Below are 21,457 nucleotides of genomic sequence, written 5' to 3' on the forward strand. Positions count from 1 at the left end.
CGCTGGTACCTTCTCTCCTTTCATTTGCATGGCACAAATGTTTAAAGTGTTCTAGCACAGACCCTGTAGAACGTTCCACTGAAGTAGCCTAAGCTAAGTAGAGAAAAGTCGAGCAGAAATCAATTGCAAAGCCCTCCTGAATGCAGTTCAGAAAGATTTCCTGTAGTGGATGCACATGTAGAACTTTTTTTTAAAAAAAGCAAAAAATGGCAAAGTTAAAGCTTTTAGAAGAATTTAAGGTATGAGCGTAGAGAATGAGAAGCTCCGAGCAGGAGAGTGGGAAAGAAAAAATGAAAAATAGTGCTGAAAGTTACCAAGACAGCCGGTAAACACAGAGGAAGTGTGATAGTTCCATTAACAGGGAGAAAAAACTGGAAAACAGGTGCACTTTCTATGAAATGGTTCAACCTTGTTTCCACATATTTTACACACTGCAGAGGAGTTAGGAGTCAGACACTGCTAGGATGGAGATTGTTGGAGCCGCCACACTGAGCTCCTTCAGGAAACCGAATGTTCCTCGTCTTCACAGATCTTTATCATTGTTCTCCCAGTTCAGTTATGACACCTACTGATGAAGGCGTCACAGTTGATGCTTAACCCTCCTGTTATGCCGCGGGTCAAACTGACACATTTTAAAGTTAAAACAAAAAAGTTTTAAGTATTTTTTGTATGGAACTTCCTCTGCTTGGCTTAATAAGTGTAATCAACATATAAAATGAAAATGGTTCATCTCACATATTTGTAAACCTGCCCTGAACAGAAGGGGTGTCTTATGTTAATTTATCAACGCCATGAAAGGAAAAAATTCAAAATGTTAAATAAAATACAACTATTGTATTTGTACAAGGTGTCCCAAAAAACTAACATCATTTGAGATGTCCATATCAGAGTGACTACATGGTCAGAAGAAATGATACTTAACAGGATTTATTCTGGACATAAAATGTTTTATTCAACAAATTTCAAATGAAAAATTCTGAGTGATGGTAATTTGTCCATGTCATTGGTTATTTCCATGTCCATATCTGTTTACCTGTTGGCACTTGTTTATGAAGTTTTCTGACAAATTCATGTCTGGGATTCACATTTGAATGAGTTTGGGCGTACTTATAAAACACAGAGCGCCTTTTACATTGCAGTAAACGGCATGTCTATTCCTGAAAGCAGAAAAATAAAAACAATTGAAGACTTCATTTGCAAAAACAGGTAACTCCGTTTTCAGAAAACTCTTTTTTTTATTATTGCTAACTTGAGATAATAACACTAATAATTTATTTTTTCTCTATTTTGTCATGTATTTTTCTACTGCATCAAATCCACTTAACTTCAGTTTGCTATTATCTCAAGGAAACAATAAAAAAAAGTTTTCTGAAAATTTATCAAAACGGAGTTCTCTGTTTTTGCAAATGAACTCTTCAGTTACACAGAGCAAACAAATGTCAAACAAATTATTCGGTGATGAAATGATGTCAGTTTTTTTGGGACGTTTTTTTTTTTTTTATGAAAAGTGAGTGAATTCTCATTGAAACATGATCTATGAGAGGTAAAGAACACCATCGCACTAAATGGTGACTGAAATGGTTATGAGATATAAACAATGTTTACTGGGATTTTTTGGTTTCTGACATTTTTGGATAATTAAACATGTAACGGGTCAAATTGATGCAGCAACATCATTCCCAAGAAACGAACCCAACAGGAGAGTTAAGGTCCTAATTTTTCCCCAGTAGGAACCAAGCTTTTGGCCCTGCAGATCTTTTTAACTGGCCACAGATTTCTACGTTGAGTTTGTTTTCACATTTATCTGCTTGAGCTTACCTCAAATTTCTTAACCCAACCTGAACCTAACCCCTCAGTGAGACAACTGAGGAAAGTTTAGACAGTAAAGTTACTTTTTAAAACTAATTGTTACCAATACTGCAAATCTAGTCAGAGGTAGTGTATTTTGTCATATAATTAATATGTCAGTGTTTGTCTACTTGCCAGATGTGGTAATTAACATTTCCTCATTATCTTAATTCAAAAGAATTCAGTCTGCAGTACATTTCCTCTATATAACATGTTCTTGGTGAAAATACAGTTTCCAGGAGAGACAGGGTTGCAAATTCTAGATAAAGTTGTTAGTCTGTACTTGAAGTAAATGTTAGCCATTTTAATGTACATTTATCAAAGAATCTAGGAGATCAAATCTCCAGTTGTGAACAAAAGTTTACACTTGTCTTGAGTTTCCAATGACTTCTGCAAAACATCATTTTGTGTGACAGAAATATTGAAACACAAGCGATATGGTTACAAAGTTCATCTTACTTTGGTTCTGCTTTTTGGTTCTTTCACAGATTTATTATAATTTAGCAGCTGTGGACAATCAGTCACTCAGAAGAGGTCATGTGACTAAGAAAATCAGATCAGCAGAACTCTCTGCATCAGCAAAACTGATGATTCCTGTTGCTGTATGTGTGTTTTTGAGCCATCAGATTTAGTCATTTTCCAGAAGACGTATAATAAATCAGTGAAAGTTCAAAAGTGCATGATTGTTTTTCTGTGACAAACATGGATGTGTTTCAATAATTCCGTCATAGAGAATTAAGAATTATAGGAGTCATTGGAAGCTTAGCACTGCCATGATATACATGATCTTTACAAGTCTGTTTTGTTATCAGCCGAGGGTGCATTTCCACATCCACGGTTTACGTTTGTGTGTTGTAATGTCGCTGCTTGTTTGGTGCAGAACGGCTGTATGGACATTATATAGATAACACAGTGGTAAGTCTATTTTTGTGTCCAACATTTTTGCCCTAAAACAGGATATGAGCACCTGTACAGCTGCTGTCCACATTGCTGTGCCTTGTCAAGGGTCAACACGGACTCTTAAAGATTCCTCAAATATCTACTTCCCTCAGATATTTAAATGCCACTTGCTGTGAACATTCAAAAGTAGTCCTAGTCTCCTGAGTGGTTCTGGCTTTCTCTTCTTTGACAGTATGGATGGAACAGCACAAAATAATCAGATTTTTGTAGATGTTGGTTTAGAGTCACTGTTTGGTAGATTTAATTACAACAGAAATGACAAAAAATACTGATAATATAGTTAATTATGAATCCTTTATGTCAATTTTTCAACAATCAACTGCTTTAACTACAACTTGTACTCCTAAACTTGAGTGTTGACTTGTCACATGTTCCCTCAGTGAGCTATGATGCTAACAGAAGAGCAAAGTTTAGCTAACAGGCAACAAAAGTCCCACCACCACTTGATGTAGACCAAATTAGACAATTATTCGAGCGCTTATGAGCCGTAGCAACTCTAAGAATGATCCAGGTAATTCAGGATAAATCCCCTGGCTGTTAGACTGTCACACTTCCTGGAGGATGAACACTTTGGACACTTGACAGCCTTTTTTCTGTGTGGCTACACTTTGGACCAGTAGTTCTATTTAATGTAATTAATGCTAATTATCAAGAGTTGAAGTGACCCGTGGCCAGTGGGATGGAGCTAAGACCCAATCTCAGAGATGGATGTATGAAAACACGTTCAAATCAAGCTAAAGCCAGAGGTAGCAGACAGATTTTTAGCTCTTTATACTACACAAAGATGTTAACTCATCTTTAGCGACCACCAGTACCAGTGTAGATAAGGTTGTGCTCCCCCTTCTCCTCTCTGATACACTCTTACACAAAAACAGAAGTGTCACTTGTTCTTGGAAGGTTTTCTGTCTTCTGGTGACTCAGCCTTGGACCCTCGTTGTGTCCGCCCTCACACATACGAACTGGAAATGGCAAGTGAACTTTGGCCTGGGTCAGCATCTGAATGCGAGGATCCCTGTCGCCACAGATGTAATGAGGCGAGAGACATTTGGAGAGCTCTATTATCACTGGACAGCAGCCTGCCAGCACACACACACAAATGTGTTTGCTTTCTTCAGAGGGTTACTGTGCCTCTCAGCTCTACTGTCTTGCTGCATACCTTCCTCTACATACATGTCGTCCATCTGCATTTAGAAAGTGAAGGTGGATTTATCTCAGCGCATACCTGCTTTGTTCAGACAAGTCCGGTATTTAGCATGAGTCTCAGAGTAAATATGTGGGGAAAGTAGTCCTAACTGGCCACTTTAAGCTTTGCTGATATCCGACAGGAGGAACTTGCATCGGTCAAGCGGAGACGTTTAGCTGTTAGAGATGTTCACTGGTGGTAAGTGGATCACTACGTGTCAATTCAGGAAAGATGTTGATCCACTGTCTTATATTTTGTTGAGTGGTTACTTATTTTTAGAGAACTTCATGTTCAGATTTTGTGTTCTCTCAGAAATAGGTCTTATCTGGGGGGCAAATTTAAAGTTACATAGTTCCACAAATATAACCCCCAGAGCCATGAAATTTGTTAAGGGCCCAGACAAAAGTTGTCTACAGTAGATCCAAATAACTGAATAGCTCCAGCAGAGGTCAAAACTTTATTATTGCACCTTGAAAATGGAAAAAAAAATGTAGGTTTTTCATACAAGGGTGGCATTGGAGATAAGTGTGTATGCATTTGGATGCATCCATATTTCTCACCAAAAATACCGTTTTTTCACCAACTTTTGAGGCCTCTAACATCAGTAGAAAATGATGTGTGGTGAGTACTACAAGTATGGCAAGAGAAAGTTCCCGTTTTTTCCATTTGAACTTGCCTAAATGATGATTTAAAATGACAGAACCACAAAACTGGTGTGCAAAAGGGTTCCTTTATTGTCATATGTGCAACAGTACAAATTCCCTTCAAGATGGCTTCATGTTAACAACATTAGAGGCTAATTTTGTTCAATCAAATTGTATGTTAGCGGACACTTAAAATGAACACTAAACAAGGAAACTTCTGATAATTCAACACACACCACAGCAAGCCTCATGTTCATGGAAACACTTAGCAGAAGTACTGCAGCACCAGCACAAAGTTGGAGACACTAGAGCAACACCGCTGTCTGAAATGACCCAATAAGTTTATTAAAAGATGCACTCTGACAAAATTGTAATTGTTTTTGCGACTGGCTGCATTTGTTGAAAACTGAGCTACAAATAATGTGCCGACATCCTTACCTTCCTCACCATTTAGCTGAAAGACATGGAGAAAATCTAGCTGCTTTCATGCAAAGGCTGGGCTTGCTTGTTTGATTTAAACTACAGAAAGTGCAGATAAAATATCTGAGAGAGACAGAATGCTGCTGTGGATTTTGGGTAGCTCAGGCTGCACAGTAGTGTGGTGTTTATTACTGTCGCCTTGCAGCTAGAAGATCCCAGCCATCCTGGGATCTTTCTGCATGGAGTTTGCATGTTCTCCCTGTGCAGGCGTGGGTTTTCTCCCACAGTCCAAAAACATGCTGAGGTTAATTAATTCTTCTAAATTTGCCATAGGTGTGATTGTTTGTCTCTATGTGTAGTCCTGCGACAGACTGGTGACCTGTCCTGTCTTCGCCCCAAGTCATAGGGACAGACTAAAGCCCCTCTGTGACCCTAACGAGGATTAAGCGGTGCATAGATAATGGATGGATGGATGAATAAGCTCATTTGTCCCACCTGCAGGGCACATAACAGGAGGGCCAGGTGAAATTAAAGTGAAAGGGAGGAGATTCCCAACCTGAGCCCACTTTAGGGGCTGCAACATAAATCTGAGGGATCTGAGATGATAAGAGTGGAAAAACACAACTGTTGCTTGTTTCTTTTTTACTTTCCTTTTAAGCTTTATTTTTTCAGGACTCAATGATTTACACAAAATTAAGAGATTAAAAGTCAGTCTGTGGCTCAACAGGCTGAACTATTATTCAGAAGCCCTTTAACTTAACATCAGTGTTTTCTTTACTACGGTAATCTCTTATTTTATACTTTTCAAAATGACCCGTTTCATAGATGTAGCTACTGGATATTTTGTATATTGAGATTTTAAATACAAAGATCAACTTCAAAATGAGTACGTTTTAAGTTCTTTTTAGATAAAATACATGTTGACTCAAAAGATAATTTCATTCCAGGGCATTTTCTTTTTTACAGTTATGTTCTTCTATTGTCATGATGTTGGCCTATTTTACTTTTTTCAAACGACAACAAAAACAACTTTTTGATTTCTTGCAGAAGACCTGATGCAATAATAAAGGCGTTTTATGAGTGAAAAACAAAATGCCTTGGGATTTTTTGAATAAACTGGTATATTCTTACAAATGAAACCTGCATAATGTTGCTTTATATGATCTATTTTTTACATACTAATTGTTAAATCCAAATTCACCAACTCCAAAAGTATATTATTTCACTGATGATGCATCTGTGCTTTTACCCAAATACAATTTTGAATATAGGACTTTTACTTTAGCACCATGTTTTATGTAAAAGCACAGTTATTTTTGGATAAAGCATGCGAATATTTTTTTCGTTGTAGAAACCAAAAAGCTTGGCAAACACTGGAATGAAAGCATCTGTTCTCCAAAGTGCTCCACAGCCATCAGAGGGTCAAGATGCAGCACCCACATACTCCTGTACAACACCATTATACACCCCCTGTCAAAGGTTTTGAGATGGGTTCTAATTTATTTGAATGAGAAAGTGTCTCAGAACTTTTGACAGGGCGTGTAGTTACTGTTAAACAGTGTAATATCACACAGTACGCCCTTTGCATATGAATAACATGAAATGAACGCTGAAGTGAATACCCATATAGTTGTTTCAAATTTAAATGTCTAAAGCAGCAAAACAAAGTACATTTCTAACACATCAAAGCCAATCAGAAAGTTGAGCTGTGTTTTGTAACAATCCAAACTGCAGCTGCCAGAAAAACGACATGACATCATCATATTTTAGAATGAGCAGTTTGATGATAAAGCAGCAGAGACATCTCACTCATTGGGGCACTAGTCCTTGTTTAATGTTAAGTGTGATTTCTGGATGGATTCTGAGATGTTTGATGAGCACACGCCTGTATTTTATTCATCAGAAAGCCAACATCCACCTCAGAGTCGTCCTACACATTCACACTGGGGGAACCAGCAGCAGATTCTGCACTCCTGTGATAATGCAGGGGGAGGGACTTTTCCTTCCTGCTCGTCAACAGGAATGACAAGTATTTTAGTGCAGGGATCAAACACTTTAACAAGGCAGTAAACAGCTTTTACATTCACTGCAACAATACAGCCGGCAGACAGAGGAGAACGAGCACTCATGTCCTTCCCCTGACCCAGGCACTGTTCACACTTTCTGACATACCCACTGGCTTTACCGCCGTTCTCCTGTTGGGTCCTGTTTGATGTTGTCGGAGGTAATGAACCTTGCACCTCTGCAGAATGTTTTCATCAGGTTTAAATGTCATGGAACTGTTCAGAAGAGGTGAAGTTCCATTATCTTCTTCTTCTAGTCGCTTGCCTTGGTTCCAGTTTATCTTGAGGTTCAGAAGTAATTTAATTGGATCAGATTTTGAAAATGGGCTGTTCAAAAGCAAAAAAAAAAGGATTCTGGTTTTGACCTGGATCTAACCTTCACTATGTGTTTTTGGAAACTTTTCAGTAGGATAGCGATAGCTGGGTGAGTCCACGCTACTTCAGAGAGATGTGTTGCTCCACCTTTTTCAGATTTTGTTAAAAAATGTACTTATTTCTTGTTTTGGACCCAGAATTAACAGTGGCAAAGCATGTACTATTGGTACCCGGCAGATATCATAGAGGCTACTTAAACGACGAAGCCCTTAAATACGTAAACCTTCCCCTCACATCCTACTCCTCCTTATCTTTGGTGGCTGGACTCACTACTGACCAGGATGAAGGCAGACACTCAGACTGCGATTTTCAAGTGGATGCATCTGACGGTATCTGTTTGGTGGGTACTTGATCCATCACCTGTCCCAGTTAGAGCTGCTGTGAGGAGGGCAAGACAACACAAACTTCACATTAAGACCGACACAGACATTGGCATGGCTGTTCTGCAAATAAATGAAATGGAATGAAGACTCTTTTCCCTTGTTTTCTTGCTTTTAGTACAGCAGTGGTATCATGTTCCACTTGTCTTGTTCTAACATTTGATATCAGGAGTTTTAATAAACATGTGATTTATTGTGGGTGTTGAATTACCATCAGTTTATCGTTCATTTAAAGTCCATGTATAGGGACATTTGGTAAGACAAAATAAGCCTCAGGTCTTATGCATCTTGTACCTTTACATATACAGTTGACAGTCACTAGTTGATCACTACTCTCACTGGTTTTTGTGGTTTTACAAGTGAGTCCACATCACCAGTTTTGTTTGGCAAAATAGAAAAAAAGTGGAGCCTTGGCTTGCAATTCCTGTGACATAAACTCTACTAATGGTAGAGGACTAAAACGTCAATGAAATGTTGGCCAAAGGCTGCATTTTTAGTAGGAAGTATAAATGCATCCATACATACACTACTGTTCAAAATTTGGCAATTTCCCAGTCAATTTCATGTTTTCCATGAAAACTCACACTTTTATCCATGTGCTAACATAACTGCACAAGGATTTTCTAATCATCAATGAGCCTTTCAACCCCATTAGCTAACACAATGTAGCATTAGAACACAGGAGTGATGGTTGCTGGAAATGTTCCTCTGTACCCCTATGGAGATATTCCATTAAAAATCAGCCGTTTCCAGCTACAATAGTCATTTACCACATTAACAATGTCTAGACTGGATTTATCATTCATTTAATGTTATCGTCACTGAAAAAAAAATGCTTTTCTTTCAACAATAATGACATTTCAAAGTGACCCTTACACTTTTGAACGGTTGCGTACATTCATGCAAGAAGCTTTCTGTTGCCCAAATACCACCCTTGGTTGGTTTTTTTCCATTTTCAAGGCCTGATATTTTAAATTGGCCTCTAATGAATCATTGAATCATTTGGATCGACTGGAAACAACTTTGTCTGTGTCCTCATCATCTTTCATGGCTCTGGGAGCTACATTTTTGGAGATATAGAACACTTAAAATGGCCAGATTAGTCATTCTACTGACTTTTGAGGCTGGATTTTTAAAAAAATATTTCTACTCTGAAAACATCTGAAGTTTTCAAAGTTTATCCAAAATATAGAATTTAATTGCTGGTACCAAATAACAAACACATAAGCTCTGAACAAAAGCTGAAATAGTGCAGGAACATATTTTTGTAATAGTTTCTGACTTCAGAAATCAGAATTATCCTGACCCAGCAGAAAGATGTATTCAGGGTGGATTTCAGTGACAAATAGTAACACGACATTTTTATTATGTGGAAACTTTTATATGAAGTTGTATTATGCAAACTGTAGGATCTAGTCTTTCATTTGTACCAGAAGGTTTTCAGGGATTTGGAGACGGTCAGTGTCATTCTATTAGTGGGCATTCGTTACCTTTTTACAACGAACAAAACTTACTGAGCAAAGGTCGACAAAGTTGATGATTTATATAATGATTAAAGTGTAAAAGTATTAATCGGATTTTTGAACTTCACACATAATTCTGTATCCAAGCTACAGTAAAACTTATGATGGCTGGATAAGGATCTGACAAATGGCTTATTCTGTCTCAAAGAATTTCACTTACATGACCTGACAGACACGTCAGAAAACAAACAGCGAGTGACCCGCTGCTGAACCACGAGCTTGACACTTCCTCTGACCTCTGCCTGCTGGGAGTGCACTTTAGATTTGCAACTCTAGCTAACAGATCCCAGGAGTGAAGCAGACTAATTGTCAGCCCGACTCACAAAGAAACAGTGATTTTTAGGGATAATCGGCAATAGAACAACATGCGGCAGAGGCATCGAATAGGAAAACACTCTTTTCCTGCCAGAGACACGTGCACGCACACTGCTTTGGAACCATTCATTTTCAGGATTTAGGGTCATATTCACAAGCGGTGTCATTAAAGCTGCATGTTATCTAATCACCATGGTAACTCATGCTGCAAAGATAACCTGCTCCGGAGCGGTTGTCTGAAGTTTGCCGCTGATCACATGGACGTAGAAAAAGGACTTGTGGAGGAAAGTTCTGCTGTCAGAGAAAATAAAAATTCATCTATTTTTCAACAATGACCACAAATATGTTTAGAGAGGAGAAGTTAACTCCCAGAACAGCATATCTATTGTCAAGCATGGTGGTGGCGGTATTATGCTCTGGGGCTGTTTTGCTGAAAGTTTAACTGGTGCTTAACCGGAATAAAGAAGAGGGAGGATAACCTTCACATCCTTTGGAAAAAAATACCCTAAACACCATAAAAGTGGTGAAGAAAACGCTAAATCAGGCTACAAGGAAGGTTTTAGACTGACCTCAGCAAAGTGCAAGAATCTGTGGACTGTGATGCAGAAAGCCAACAAATTTAGCTGAACTGCACCAATTCTGTCATTGTGAGTGATCAAAGATGCAACCAGAAGCTTCTGAACAGCCATCAGAAGAACGTAGTTGAGGTGAAGATGGCTAAAGTACATTTGACTAAATATTAGAATTGCTGTATGTATATTTTTGACCCAATAGATTTTGGCATATTTCCAGAAGGTCCACGATAGATTTAAAACAGAGTCAAACTGAATGATTCCCTGTGTTTCAATGATTCTACTATAGAAAATGACCAGTTGTAGGAGTCTCCAGAAGCTTAAGATGTGCTCTGGCCCTGTATGGAAACGTTTGCCCCAAACTGTAAATGCATGTTCTTGCAATTAACTTCCCTCATTCAGATTGTTCTGCACATGTGCACATTGCAAAGATCATCTTCAATGGTTCTCCAGTTGTAAAATGTGGGCAGCCTTTATGCCATTACTCAGTGGTGTCTGCTACTGGTTTGTTGACACTGGTGTGGTCATTCATTAAACTGGATCACATGCAGCAGAGACTCCTCTTCTACAGCTTCTGTGGTTCTTCCACCGCTGAAGAGTCACACAAAGCATTTGCTAATGATGGGCATGGCCTCTTTGGAATCTTTAATTGTAGGGACATGCATGACGTTTAATCCAAAAGCAAATAAAAATGTTTTAAATAAATATGTGACACCACTTTGATCTATTATTTACTCAGGACTTTAGTCATATTTAGCACCGATTTAAAACTTGTCTTCTTTTGTCTTCCCATCCTGTTTTGTTATCTGTTCTTAGTTTACTTACGACTATATTAAAGCAGGATCTCCATATAAATTCAGCCAAATCCCCTGCCAGCCCAGCCCTCTCAGTCCCCACATTAAGCTTTAATCACAACCAAAATGACTGCACACCAAATGAGAAGTCAGCTGATCAGCTTCTTCTGATTCAGCAGTGAAATTATTCAGTGATTATTTGGTATTCTTGCTTGGACAGACAGCTCGGTGGCCTACATGCTCTGCCTCTCTCTGTGTGTTTGACAGACAGTGAACTTGGTTCTTGGTGGTGCGCGAGTTCACCGAGATGTCAGGGTCATAAGCAGGTCAGCCAGAGTGCAGCTCGGAAAGGAGGCTACAAACACAGGAGCTTGTGCTGACTGTGCACTCTGTGGGCTGCGCACGTGTGTGTGTGTTTGTTTTGGCCGTCTGAGCAGAGATAACAGACAAATTAGCTGATATCTCTGTGAGTTTATCATCAGTATTTAAGGTAACAGTTGTGGAGCAGTGACAGATGCTAACAGCTGGTAGTACTATAATAGAAGTACTACTTGAAAAGTCATTTTTGACTTGTTGCCACCGTGGATGGTAGCTGATTTTTATGTATAGCATCAAATCTGTACCTTTTTTTTTTTTTAGAAGAAACGCCTCTTGTACAATGTTAGGCAGAGCTGTATTACATTCTGTGGAGAAATAAAGTATGTAACCCCCAAAGCTCTGGGCTATTTTAAAAATTTCCACTTGAGAAAGCATTCCCAAACCCAGTCAGTGTCAGCTCCAAATTGAAAACCCAAGACCTCTGCGGATCAGAGACACTTGAGAGAATCTGGACATCCAGTAAGTTATCTCGTCTCCATCACCACACCAGGGTGAGATCTGAAAAATACCAATAAAAATGAACATCATACCTACCAAACCTACAGTTAGACTGCAGGGTTTCTTATTGTACAACCCTATGTTCTGGACTTGGAAAGTTCACAGCCTGGCTCTCAGATCACACTCAATCTGCTGCACCTGTGAGACTGAGCTCAGCTGTTACCAATCAGCTGGGCGGGGATATAAGGAGGGATCTCACAGCTGCTCAGATGGCTGTGGGTAGGTGACCAGGAAGGTTTGACGCCATCAGTCGGCCGTCTTCTGGAAACCCAAGTGTCTTTGTCGTGTCAGTGCACAGAACCCAGCACTTCCTTGCTTTTGTTTTGGGGAATGTTTTGCTTTTAAGGGGTTTTTGTTTGGTCTACCACTTTAGTAGATTTAGTGGGGATAGTGGTGTTCAACCACACCCTATCCTCTTTTAGACCACAGAACTCTGTTTTCTGTTTGTTTGTGCAGTTTTTGTTAGCTTCACTCATTAACAATCTTGGTTCATTTAGTTTCGTCTGAGACATGAGGGGGGTGGAACATAACCCCTTACTATAATTCACCTTGAACTCACCCTTCTACCTCATATCCTGATCCTACTGCTGCTGTCTCTCTGTAGAGTGTTTAAGGAAACCCAAAACCCTTCTGTTGGCTGCTTACGGTTTGGGATTATAAGAGAATGTTTGTACCCTGTAGTTCTAGGTTCATGGGGTATTCAGAACTAAAAAGGTTCATCCACTGGGGAGCATTAACGTGCTCATGAAACTCCTTTGCAATCAGTCAGATTCTGACATTTCCAGTCTTTGACAGTGTGCTGATGTGTGTTTGGACCTGAGTGAGGCACACCCCTCCTTTGGTTTATCACACCTGAACAGCAGAATGTTGTTTTACAAATTCACACTGTGATGAGAAAAATCCAGCAGCTACAGCATGACATGCTGGAAACCCATTCACCCTCGCTGCTGTCAGTCTGACACGACAATGTGTTCGCGCTGGAGTTTTCAGCAGCCTACATGCTCCTAGTTATCACGTTACAAGTTTAATGTAAGCTGGCTTGAATGCACCTTTCTGAGACGCCCTCAAACCACGTAAAGTCAGTTTAATAAATGATCTTTACGCTTGTGAAAAGCCATATTACTTTACTTACTTCACAGTCGCCTTATTAAATCTTTGTCAAGAAGGGAAATGATGAATAAACACAGACTCTTAAAACAGGACTGTAGCAGGAATTTGGATGGAAGGATACTTTATTAATCCTGGGGGAAATTCAAGAATTTTGTTCAAAAGGAGCAGTTTTTTCATATTCCTTTAAAAATCAGCTGTTTTACATAAGAGAAGATCTACTTTTTTCATCCTAGAGGAAATTATTTTGCCAGAGTACAATACAATAAACAAAGCTTAATGGAATATTCACAACTACACAGAGGTTAGAAAGTGTCTAAGTGGATGTCAAGAAATAGTGTCTGGAAAAAATACAAAATAAAAACAAATAAAGTACACAAGTAGAAAATGCAAAGTGCAGACTAATAACAGGAAACAGATGAACAGTGAACTGAAAATAAACAGATGTATGGCACAAGAAATATTGCACTTGAACAATGATAATACAGATCGTGAGACTATTAACCCTGTAAGACCCAAATGTTGAAGAAAAATGAGCAAAAAAATAAAAGTAAACAAAAAATTATATTTACATAAACCCAAATATTGAAGAAAAATGTAACTTAAAACAAAAACATTTATTGAATTTGCTCATTTTTTTCAAAATTTGATACATAAATAACTCAAACATGTAAAAGAATAGCAAAAAAATAAGCAAAAACTTTCTCTATATAATAAAAAGCTGACGTATTTTTGCAAGAGTGGGTTTTAGAAATCAGAAGACATTGTACAGGAAAATAAATCTGCTGATTATGTTTACAGCTAGAATAGTCATTTACCACATAAAAAATGTCTACACTGGATTTCTGATTCACTTAAGGTTATCTTCATTTTAAAAATGGTTTTCTTTAAAAAAAAAAAAAAAAAAGAAGAAGAAGACATTTCTAAGTGACCCCAGACTTTTATAGTAGTGTATGTGGAAAAACTGAATTTCTCTGCTGAATCCTAAAAACTGGAATCCGCATATAAAATAGTAATCAGTAATGTAATCTGCACTGTAAAGTCCCCAGCCTGATGAACTCCTCCCCACCCTTCACTTCCAGCCATGCAGAAGTCACAGGAAAAGTCAGGTTTTCCATCCGTGCCATGCCGGGATATCAGGTTCTGTCTGCAGGCTTCTGTGTGGCTGTAACGGTGATCGTTCCGTGCCTTCCCGCCCGGGTGAACCTCGGGGCAGCGTGCTGTGAAAACGCACACAGTCAGCCAGAACAGACAGATCCATCCATGTAATGTGTCCGCGTAAAAGCCGCAGCCAAGCTGTCTCACCCAGGCTGAGCGATGGACGCGCACACACGCAAACACTCTGCCACACATCAGCTCCAACTCACACACACGCACACACTGACACACACACCTCCTGACGTTATGGCAGGTCGTAAAACACGCGTCCAAACGCACAGTGAGGATGTGGAGCTGCTCGGTGTTTACTCGGTGTAGCCCGGGGATAACCTCTGCGTGCGTGTGTCCGCGCGTCCCTGCGTCTGTCACTGCTGACCCACGTGTGAACTCATAGAGAGCGATATCATTTTATAACACAGAAACAGACGGAGAGAGCAGGTTAAAGTCTTCCAGATTAGACTGAGGTTCGGTGTGAAGCAGCCTGAGAGGAGCAGATTCACCTCCTGCTCAGATGATCCTCATGGTTCTCCTCTTAGACCAGGAGGGTCCAACTCATTCTAGATCAGGAGCCACATTCAGCCCAGTTTGATCTCAAGTGGACCAGACCAGTAAAACCACAGCATAATAACCACCATAAATAACCACAACTCCAAGTTGTCCAAAACAACAAAACAAGAAAAACAAGAAAAAAATTCAAAAATGAGGCTCAAAATGAGACAAATGATAGAAAAATAAACCAAAAAAGAGACAAAAAGTTAGACAGAAAAGTTATAAAGCAACAAAAAATGGACAAATGACAACAATTAGACAAATGACAAAAGCGAGAAACAAAACAACAAAAATAGACTAACAATTCAAGCTAGACAAAAAGCAGAAAATGATGCACAAAGCAATGAAAAAAGCACAAAATGACAAAAATAAGAAACACAAGCGAGACAAAAAGGAAACACAAAGTGACAAAAACATGAGACAAACGACAGAAGTCAGACAAAAACAGACAAAAAACAACAAAAACAAGAGAAAAAAATTACAAAAATGAGACTCAAAATGACAAAAGTGAGAAACAAAATGACAAAAAAGAAAGAAATAACATGAAACCACACAAAGAAAAAGACAAAAAGGTTAGAAAGCAACAAAAAAATGAACAAATGACAAAAATTAGACCAAAAACTGCAAAAGCCAGAAACAAAATGACAAAGAATAGACTAGCAACACAAACGGGACAAAAACACACAAAATGACAAAAATGTGAGACAAATGACAAAAGTCAGACAAAAATAAGGCAAAATGTGACAAAAATGAGACACAAAATCACAATGAGCAATACAGGATTGTACTTTATGATCAAAACAACTTGGCATGGTCTAGAATTTTTTTTTAAATGTATCGTTTTACACATTTACAATCTGCATTTAATGTCTTCTTTGTAACTTTTACATTGAGGACCGGATTGGACCCTCTGGAGGGCCGGTTTTGGCCCGCGGGCCACATGTTTGACACCCCTTAAATATGATTACACCACATGGATAAACCTGACAATCACAAACCACCACAGCCAGTCACTTCAAATGATTCACAAGTTGGAGGTAAATCTGCAAACTTTCCTCTGAGCAGAGGATTAAGCAGCTCCTCTCCATTCAGAGTTGCTGCTGCTGAATGCCCTGCAGGCAGCATTGCTGATCCTACAAGCCGGCCTTAAGCCTCGCTAATTAGACTGTAAACTAGCCGCGTTATTGCCAACAAAGACGTCTTGGGACGCGATTCCATTGTCTCGGAGGTAATCGTCACCTTTTCTCAGTGAAATCCGCCGCGGATTGTGTGCGTGCAACAGGAGGGAGGATTAAAGATGAAACAAATGGTGAGGCAAGGCAGCGAGCAGACCGGAGGCGGGGCCGACGACACCCACAATTAAAGATGAACTTTGTGTGAACTAATTTATCTGAGGGAGGAGAAGGTAACAGGCTGCCGGGCGCCTATAAATGCGCCGGATGAGCAGCTCGGAGCCTCAGTCCGCTGACGGAGCTCCACCACACCGGCACCATGCCCCTGAGCAACCTGCTGGCCACCTTCCTGTGCACCACCTTCGTGCTGCCCGTCCTGCTGTTCCTGGTGGCGGTGAAGCTGTGGGAGGTTTACCTAGTCCGCGGCAGAGACCCCGGCTGCCCCAGCCCGCTGCCCCCCGGCTCCATGGGGATGCCCTTCATCGGAGAGACGCTGCAGCTCATCCTGCAGGTAAACAGCTGTTGGGTCCCACGGTGCACACGTGGAAGAGGAGGCTGCAAACTTTAATCTGTTGTCTTGTGCTTGACGGGTTTTTCTTCCTCTATCCTCTCTCATTTCAACTATTCCATTAACTAGAATGGATCAGCTGCTGTGTTTGCTTCCACGGTGATCCTCTGATCAGCTTTCATGTGGGATCGCTCTCTCTGTGTGTGTGATCGTGTTTGCAGAGGAGAAAGTTCCTGCGGATGAAGCGGCAGAAATACGGTTGCATCTACCGAACGCACCTCTTCGGGAACCCCACGGTGCGCGTGACCGGCGCGGACAACGTCAGGCAGATCCTGCTGGGGGAACACAGGCTCGTGTCCGTGCAGTGGCCCGCGTCTGTGCGCACCATCCTGGGCTCGGACACGCTCTCCAACATGCACGGAGCGCAGCACAGGACCAAGAAGAAGGTAGTCAGAGTGTTTTTTTATCACTTAAAGATGACTGTTAAAAGTCTAGATGCAGTCCAAAACCAGCTATTTTCATGTTTTGGAAAAGCATTCTGCATATAAAAATAGGAAGGAAACTTCTAGAACTGCTGTCTAAAATGTGAACAAAGTGTCACTGTTGTCTAAGTCACCCTCCTGTTGTCTTTATTTATGGGCACCAAAAATCTGTTTCCTTGTCTGAAAAAAAATCCAAAAATTCAGCAAAAAAAAAATCCCCACATTTCTGAAAATTTGCAAAACCTTCAGGAAGAAAATTCCAATAATTCCTTAAAATTTTCCCTTAAAAGTTTTATTTTAAAGAATGTGGCAAGTGATTACATATATATCACTAAAACTTCTAATAATTTCTTTATCAACATTTACAAAAAATCCCTGGATTTTGGTTGATTTTTTTTGGTGAATGTTCTTAAACATTTTTAACATTTCTTTTTTTTTCACCAAAAAATGTTCAAAAATGTGGACATCAGAAGTTTCACTGTGAAAATATATATATTTTTCCACATTTTCAAACTTTAAACCGAGTCCGTTTTGACCCACAGGACAACATGAGGGTTAAAGTAAATAAAAATGGGATCTTTATCGCAGAAGTTTCAATTAGGGAGTGTTTAAGTTCTCCATGCTTTCATTTTGATGAAATAATCGTAGTTTTCCTCCCCAACATCATCGGATAATCATGGAACTATATGCACTTCCTTTATACACTGCAAATATGTTTAGCTTCCAGTTAAAATCCCTTTAAAAAAAAAAAAAAGTTCTTCCAATGTGATTAAAAAAACTTGCCCTTGATAGATAGATGTTTCTTTCGGGACATGAATCTGCACTAGAATCACTGGAAATGAAGGATGATGTCTGGAAATATTGGTGATTCAATTTTCAAAAGTCTGGGGTCACTTAGAAATTGAGCTGATATCCCATCATGACAGGGATGGAAAACCTGACTTTTTCCTGTGAATTCTGCATGGTTGGAACTGAAGGGTGGGGAGGAGTTCAGCAGCCTAGGGACTTTACAGTGTAGATTACATTACTGATTGCTCTTTTATTTGCTGATTCCAGTTTTTAGGATTCAGCAGAGTACTTCAGTTTGTCCCTATACACTTAAAAATGTACTTATTTTGAAAGAAAATAAATTAATTTCAATGAAGATCACATTAAATGAATGATAAATCCTGTGTAGACATTGTTAATGTGGTAAATGACTATTCTAGCTGTAAATTTTTAATGGAATATCTCCATAGGGGTACGGAGGAACATTTGCAGCAACCATCACTCCTGTGTTCTAATGCTACCTTGTGTTAGCTAACGGTGTTGAAAGGCTCATTGATGGGTCAAAATGTGACCTATATTCAATGGAATATGGGCCAACATCTGAAGCTGAATTACACAGATAATATTTTCTAAAGACGTTTCTTCTGTCTGTACTTTTTTGCCAAAAGAAAAACTTGTTCATCATCTGAGAAATGTAATTAATAACATTAGATTAGGATGAAATGCTGCTTGTGCTTTCATAAATCTAACCTGGTCGTCCACCACCTCTGTGCTCCTTCAGGCCATCATGCGGGCCTTCTCCAGGGAAGCTCTGGAGCTCTACATCCCGGTCATCCAGGAGGAGGTGCAGGCAGCAGTGAAGGAGTGGCTGGCCAAAGAATCCTGTGTGTTGGTTTACCCGGAGATGAAGCGGCTGATGTTCCGCATAGCCATGAGGATTCTGTTGGGCTTCGAGCCAGAGCAGATCAGGACTGACGAGCAGCAGCTGGTGGAGGCTTTCGAGGAAATGATCAAGAATCTGTTCTCCCTGCCCATTGATGTGCCTTTCAGTGGACTGTACAGGGTAAGAGAAAGACAAAACCTTAATCACATCAGCTCCTTCTTTACAAGCTTTAAATGAGGTGGATCAAATTTCTACGCACACGTGTAAAGAATGCTTGTCCTCCTGTCATCCTTCCTGCTCTCAGGGTCTGAAGGCGAGGAACTTCATCCACTCCAAGATAGAGGAGAACATCAGGAAGAAGGTGCAAGACTCGGACAAAGAGTCAAAATACAGAGATGCCCTACAGCAGCTCATTGACAGCAGCAAGAAGAACGGAGAGCCGTTTAGCATGCAGGTGAGAACGACTCACAGCACATGTACTGGATCAGAACATCTGCTTTTTATCCCTATGATCTGTTGTTCAGGTTAAGGGCTGAAATAATTCTTCTTGTGTGCTACTCTGACCCCAGGCCATCAAGGAGTCTGCGACAGAGCTGCTGTTTGGGGGTCATGAAACCACAGCCAGCACAGCCACCTCTCTGGTTATGTTCCTGGGCCTAAACCCTGAAGTAGTGGACAGACTGAGGCAGGAGCTAAAGGACAAGGTGATTATACTGTGCAACTCTACCTCTGTAAACTGCAATTTAGTTTTTATGCTGCACATTCAACCTAATGGACAGCTTGGTATCCTTAAAGTGATTTGGAGGGAATTTTTTGCCAGTATCTTCTATTATATAATTAATATATTGAAATATGCAACATAGCATCCCATAGAGCTAGTTATCCACACCAAAGCTGTCTCAGTGAAGCTAGGTACTAGTTTAAGGTATTTTAAACCCTTATTTGAAGGATTATGAAGCCAATTGAGCTTTTTAGATCACTGACAAGTTGAGATTTGTGCTAACTTCCAATAAAAGAAAAGTATTGGTAGATGCAGCATTTCCAGCTGTTTTTATCTGTACGATGCCACCTCGGCCACAGTTTTTCCTTAAGCTCCACCTGTTATGTCCTGACTGAACCACTGAGATGATTCCACAGTCTTCTCCTTATGCTCCTGTTTCTTTGTGTTCAGGAGGAGCAGGGGATGGACCTCCAGAGTCTGAACATCGAGTCTTTGGAGCATTTGAAATACACCGGCTGTGTCATTAAGGAGACACTGAGGATCAACCCTCCTGTCCCTGGAGGCTTCAGAGTGGCCCTGAAGACCTTCGAACTCAATGTAAGCAACCAAAGATAGATTTCTATCTAGTATAAATAAATAATGTGAAAGCAGATTGTAGAGACATAATAAAACTGACCAATCATTTTCCATCCTTACTCAGGGTTACCAGATTCCCAAAGGCTGGAATGTTATCTACAGCATCTGTGACACCCATGATGTGGCAGAGATCTTCCCCAACAAAGAAGACTTCCAGCCCGAGCGCTTCATGACCAAACCCTCTGCAGATTCCTCCAGGTTCCAGTACATCCCGTTCGGTGGAGGCTCCAGGATGTGTGTGGGGAAGGAATTTGCCAAGGTTCTGCTCAAGATCTTCCTAGTAGAAGTCGTCACAAAGTGCCACTGGACCCTTTTAAACGGGCCGCCTGCCATGAAAACTGGACCTACTGTCTATCCTGTGGACAACCTGCCAACCAAGTTTACCAGCTATGCACCAAACTCAGAGAGTTTTGAAAAGTGATTGCGCTTTTTAAAGGCATTGTAGAATGAAATTTGAGGTTATTCCTAAAGGTCTCAAATCCGACGCTTGAGGAGATTTTGGATTACTGTTGCTCCGTGAAAACTGATCATTGGCCACATGAACAGAAAATACGTTCTTCCTGGGCTCGTGTCAGTGTGGTATTTTTTGGGCATGAGCTGTACATACTGTATATTGCTTTAGAACACATTTACATTTTATATTATGATGTTAATACATTGCATTTGTACATATTTTTCTTGAGATATGAACAGATTTAACAAGAGGCACTGTACACTTACATGGCACACTTTAATCAGCTCAGAGGTGTATCTAAAGGATTCTGTACATATGTAATGTAGAGTCTGTTTATATAACTTTTCTATCTTACCACAACTTATTTAAGTGACTTATATTGTATGGCCGTTATTTAATAAAATTGTTGTGCGGAGAGTCTTGGTTTTTGTTTGTTTTTCATTTAATATGAAAAAAAGAAGCCAAACCCAAACATTATGACCACCCCTACCAAAGCTGAGATGCTTTTGATCCTTTGCGTGCCACAAAATGAGTTCTGAAGGTGTCCTGTGTCCTTTACGTTGTTACAAGATAATAGTTAATTTATCAGTGAGAGACAATGTTTTCAAGCAATAAGCAAATACTTAAACATGCAGAAAACTATTCCATCTCTGTGCTGAGGACAGACTGGATGTGGTTAGTAGGGCTGGCCCGAATAGTGGTTTCTGGCCTCCGAATATTCGGGCCCTATTAAAGACGAATATCCGAATATTCGTTCCGCCCCGTAACGTCTGACGGGGGGAGATTGGCGGAGACGGCCCGAATATTCGGATCCATTCGTCTGGTCTCCCGGACCAGAGGAGACCCGCCGAATATTCGGATACTCGGGATATTCGGGTCCAGCCCTAGTGGTTACCTTAGGAAAAGACTGTTAGAGGGAAACCGCAAGCCTAGATCTGTCTGAAATTACGACCATATCTGACCACCACTACCTGTAATCCATATGAAGAATTACTTAATTTTGTCATTTGCTTGAAAAATGAGCAGATTAGTGTGGAGTAGAACCTTTGTGCTTCTGTTTTACTCT

The 21,457-nt window shown here is 40.1% G+C and overlaps 1 protein-coding gene across 1 annotated transcript; it reads left to right on the forward strand.

The window, feature by feature from the left end:
- Window positions 1–15,585: 15,585 nt before the first annotated feature.
- LOC110955470 (cytochrome P450 26A1) lies at window positions 15,586–20,808 on the forward strand. Its single transcript, XM_022200478.2, has 7 exons — window positions 15,586–16,450; window positions 16,669–16,893; window positions 18,479–18,760; window positions 18,885–19,034; window positions 19,150–19,284; window positions 19,752–19,898; window positions 20,002–20,808. Exons 1-7 carry the CDS (start codon window positions 16,259–16,261, stop codon window positions 20,356–20,358), a joined length of 1,488 nt encoding a protein of 495 aa, XP_022056170.1. The 5' UTR covers window positions 15,586–16,258; the 3' UTR covers window positions 20,359–20,808.
- The last annotated feature ends 649 nt before the right edge of the window (window positions 20,809–21,457 follow it).

The sequence above is a fragment of the Acanthochromis polyacanthus genome, chromosome 19 (genome assembly GCF_021347895.1).
Source record: "Acanthochromis polyacanthus isolate Apoly-LR-REF ecotype Palm Island chromosome 19, KAUST_Apoly_ChrSc, whole genome shotgun sequence".
NCBI classification, from domain to species: Eukaryota; Metazoa; Chordata; class Actinopteri; family Pomacentridae; genus Acanthochromis; species Acanthochromis polyacanthus.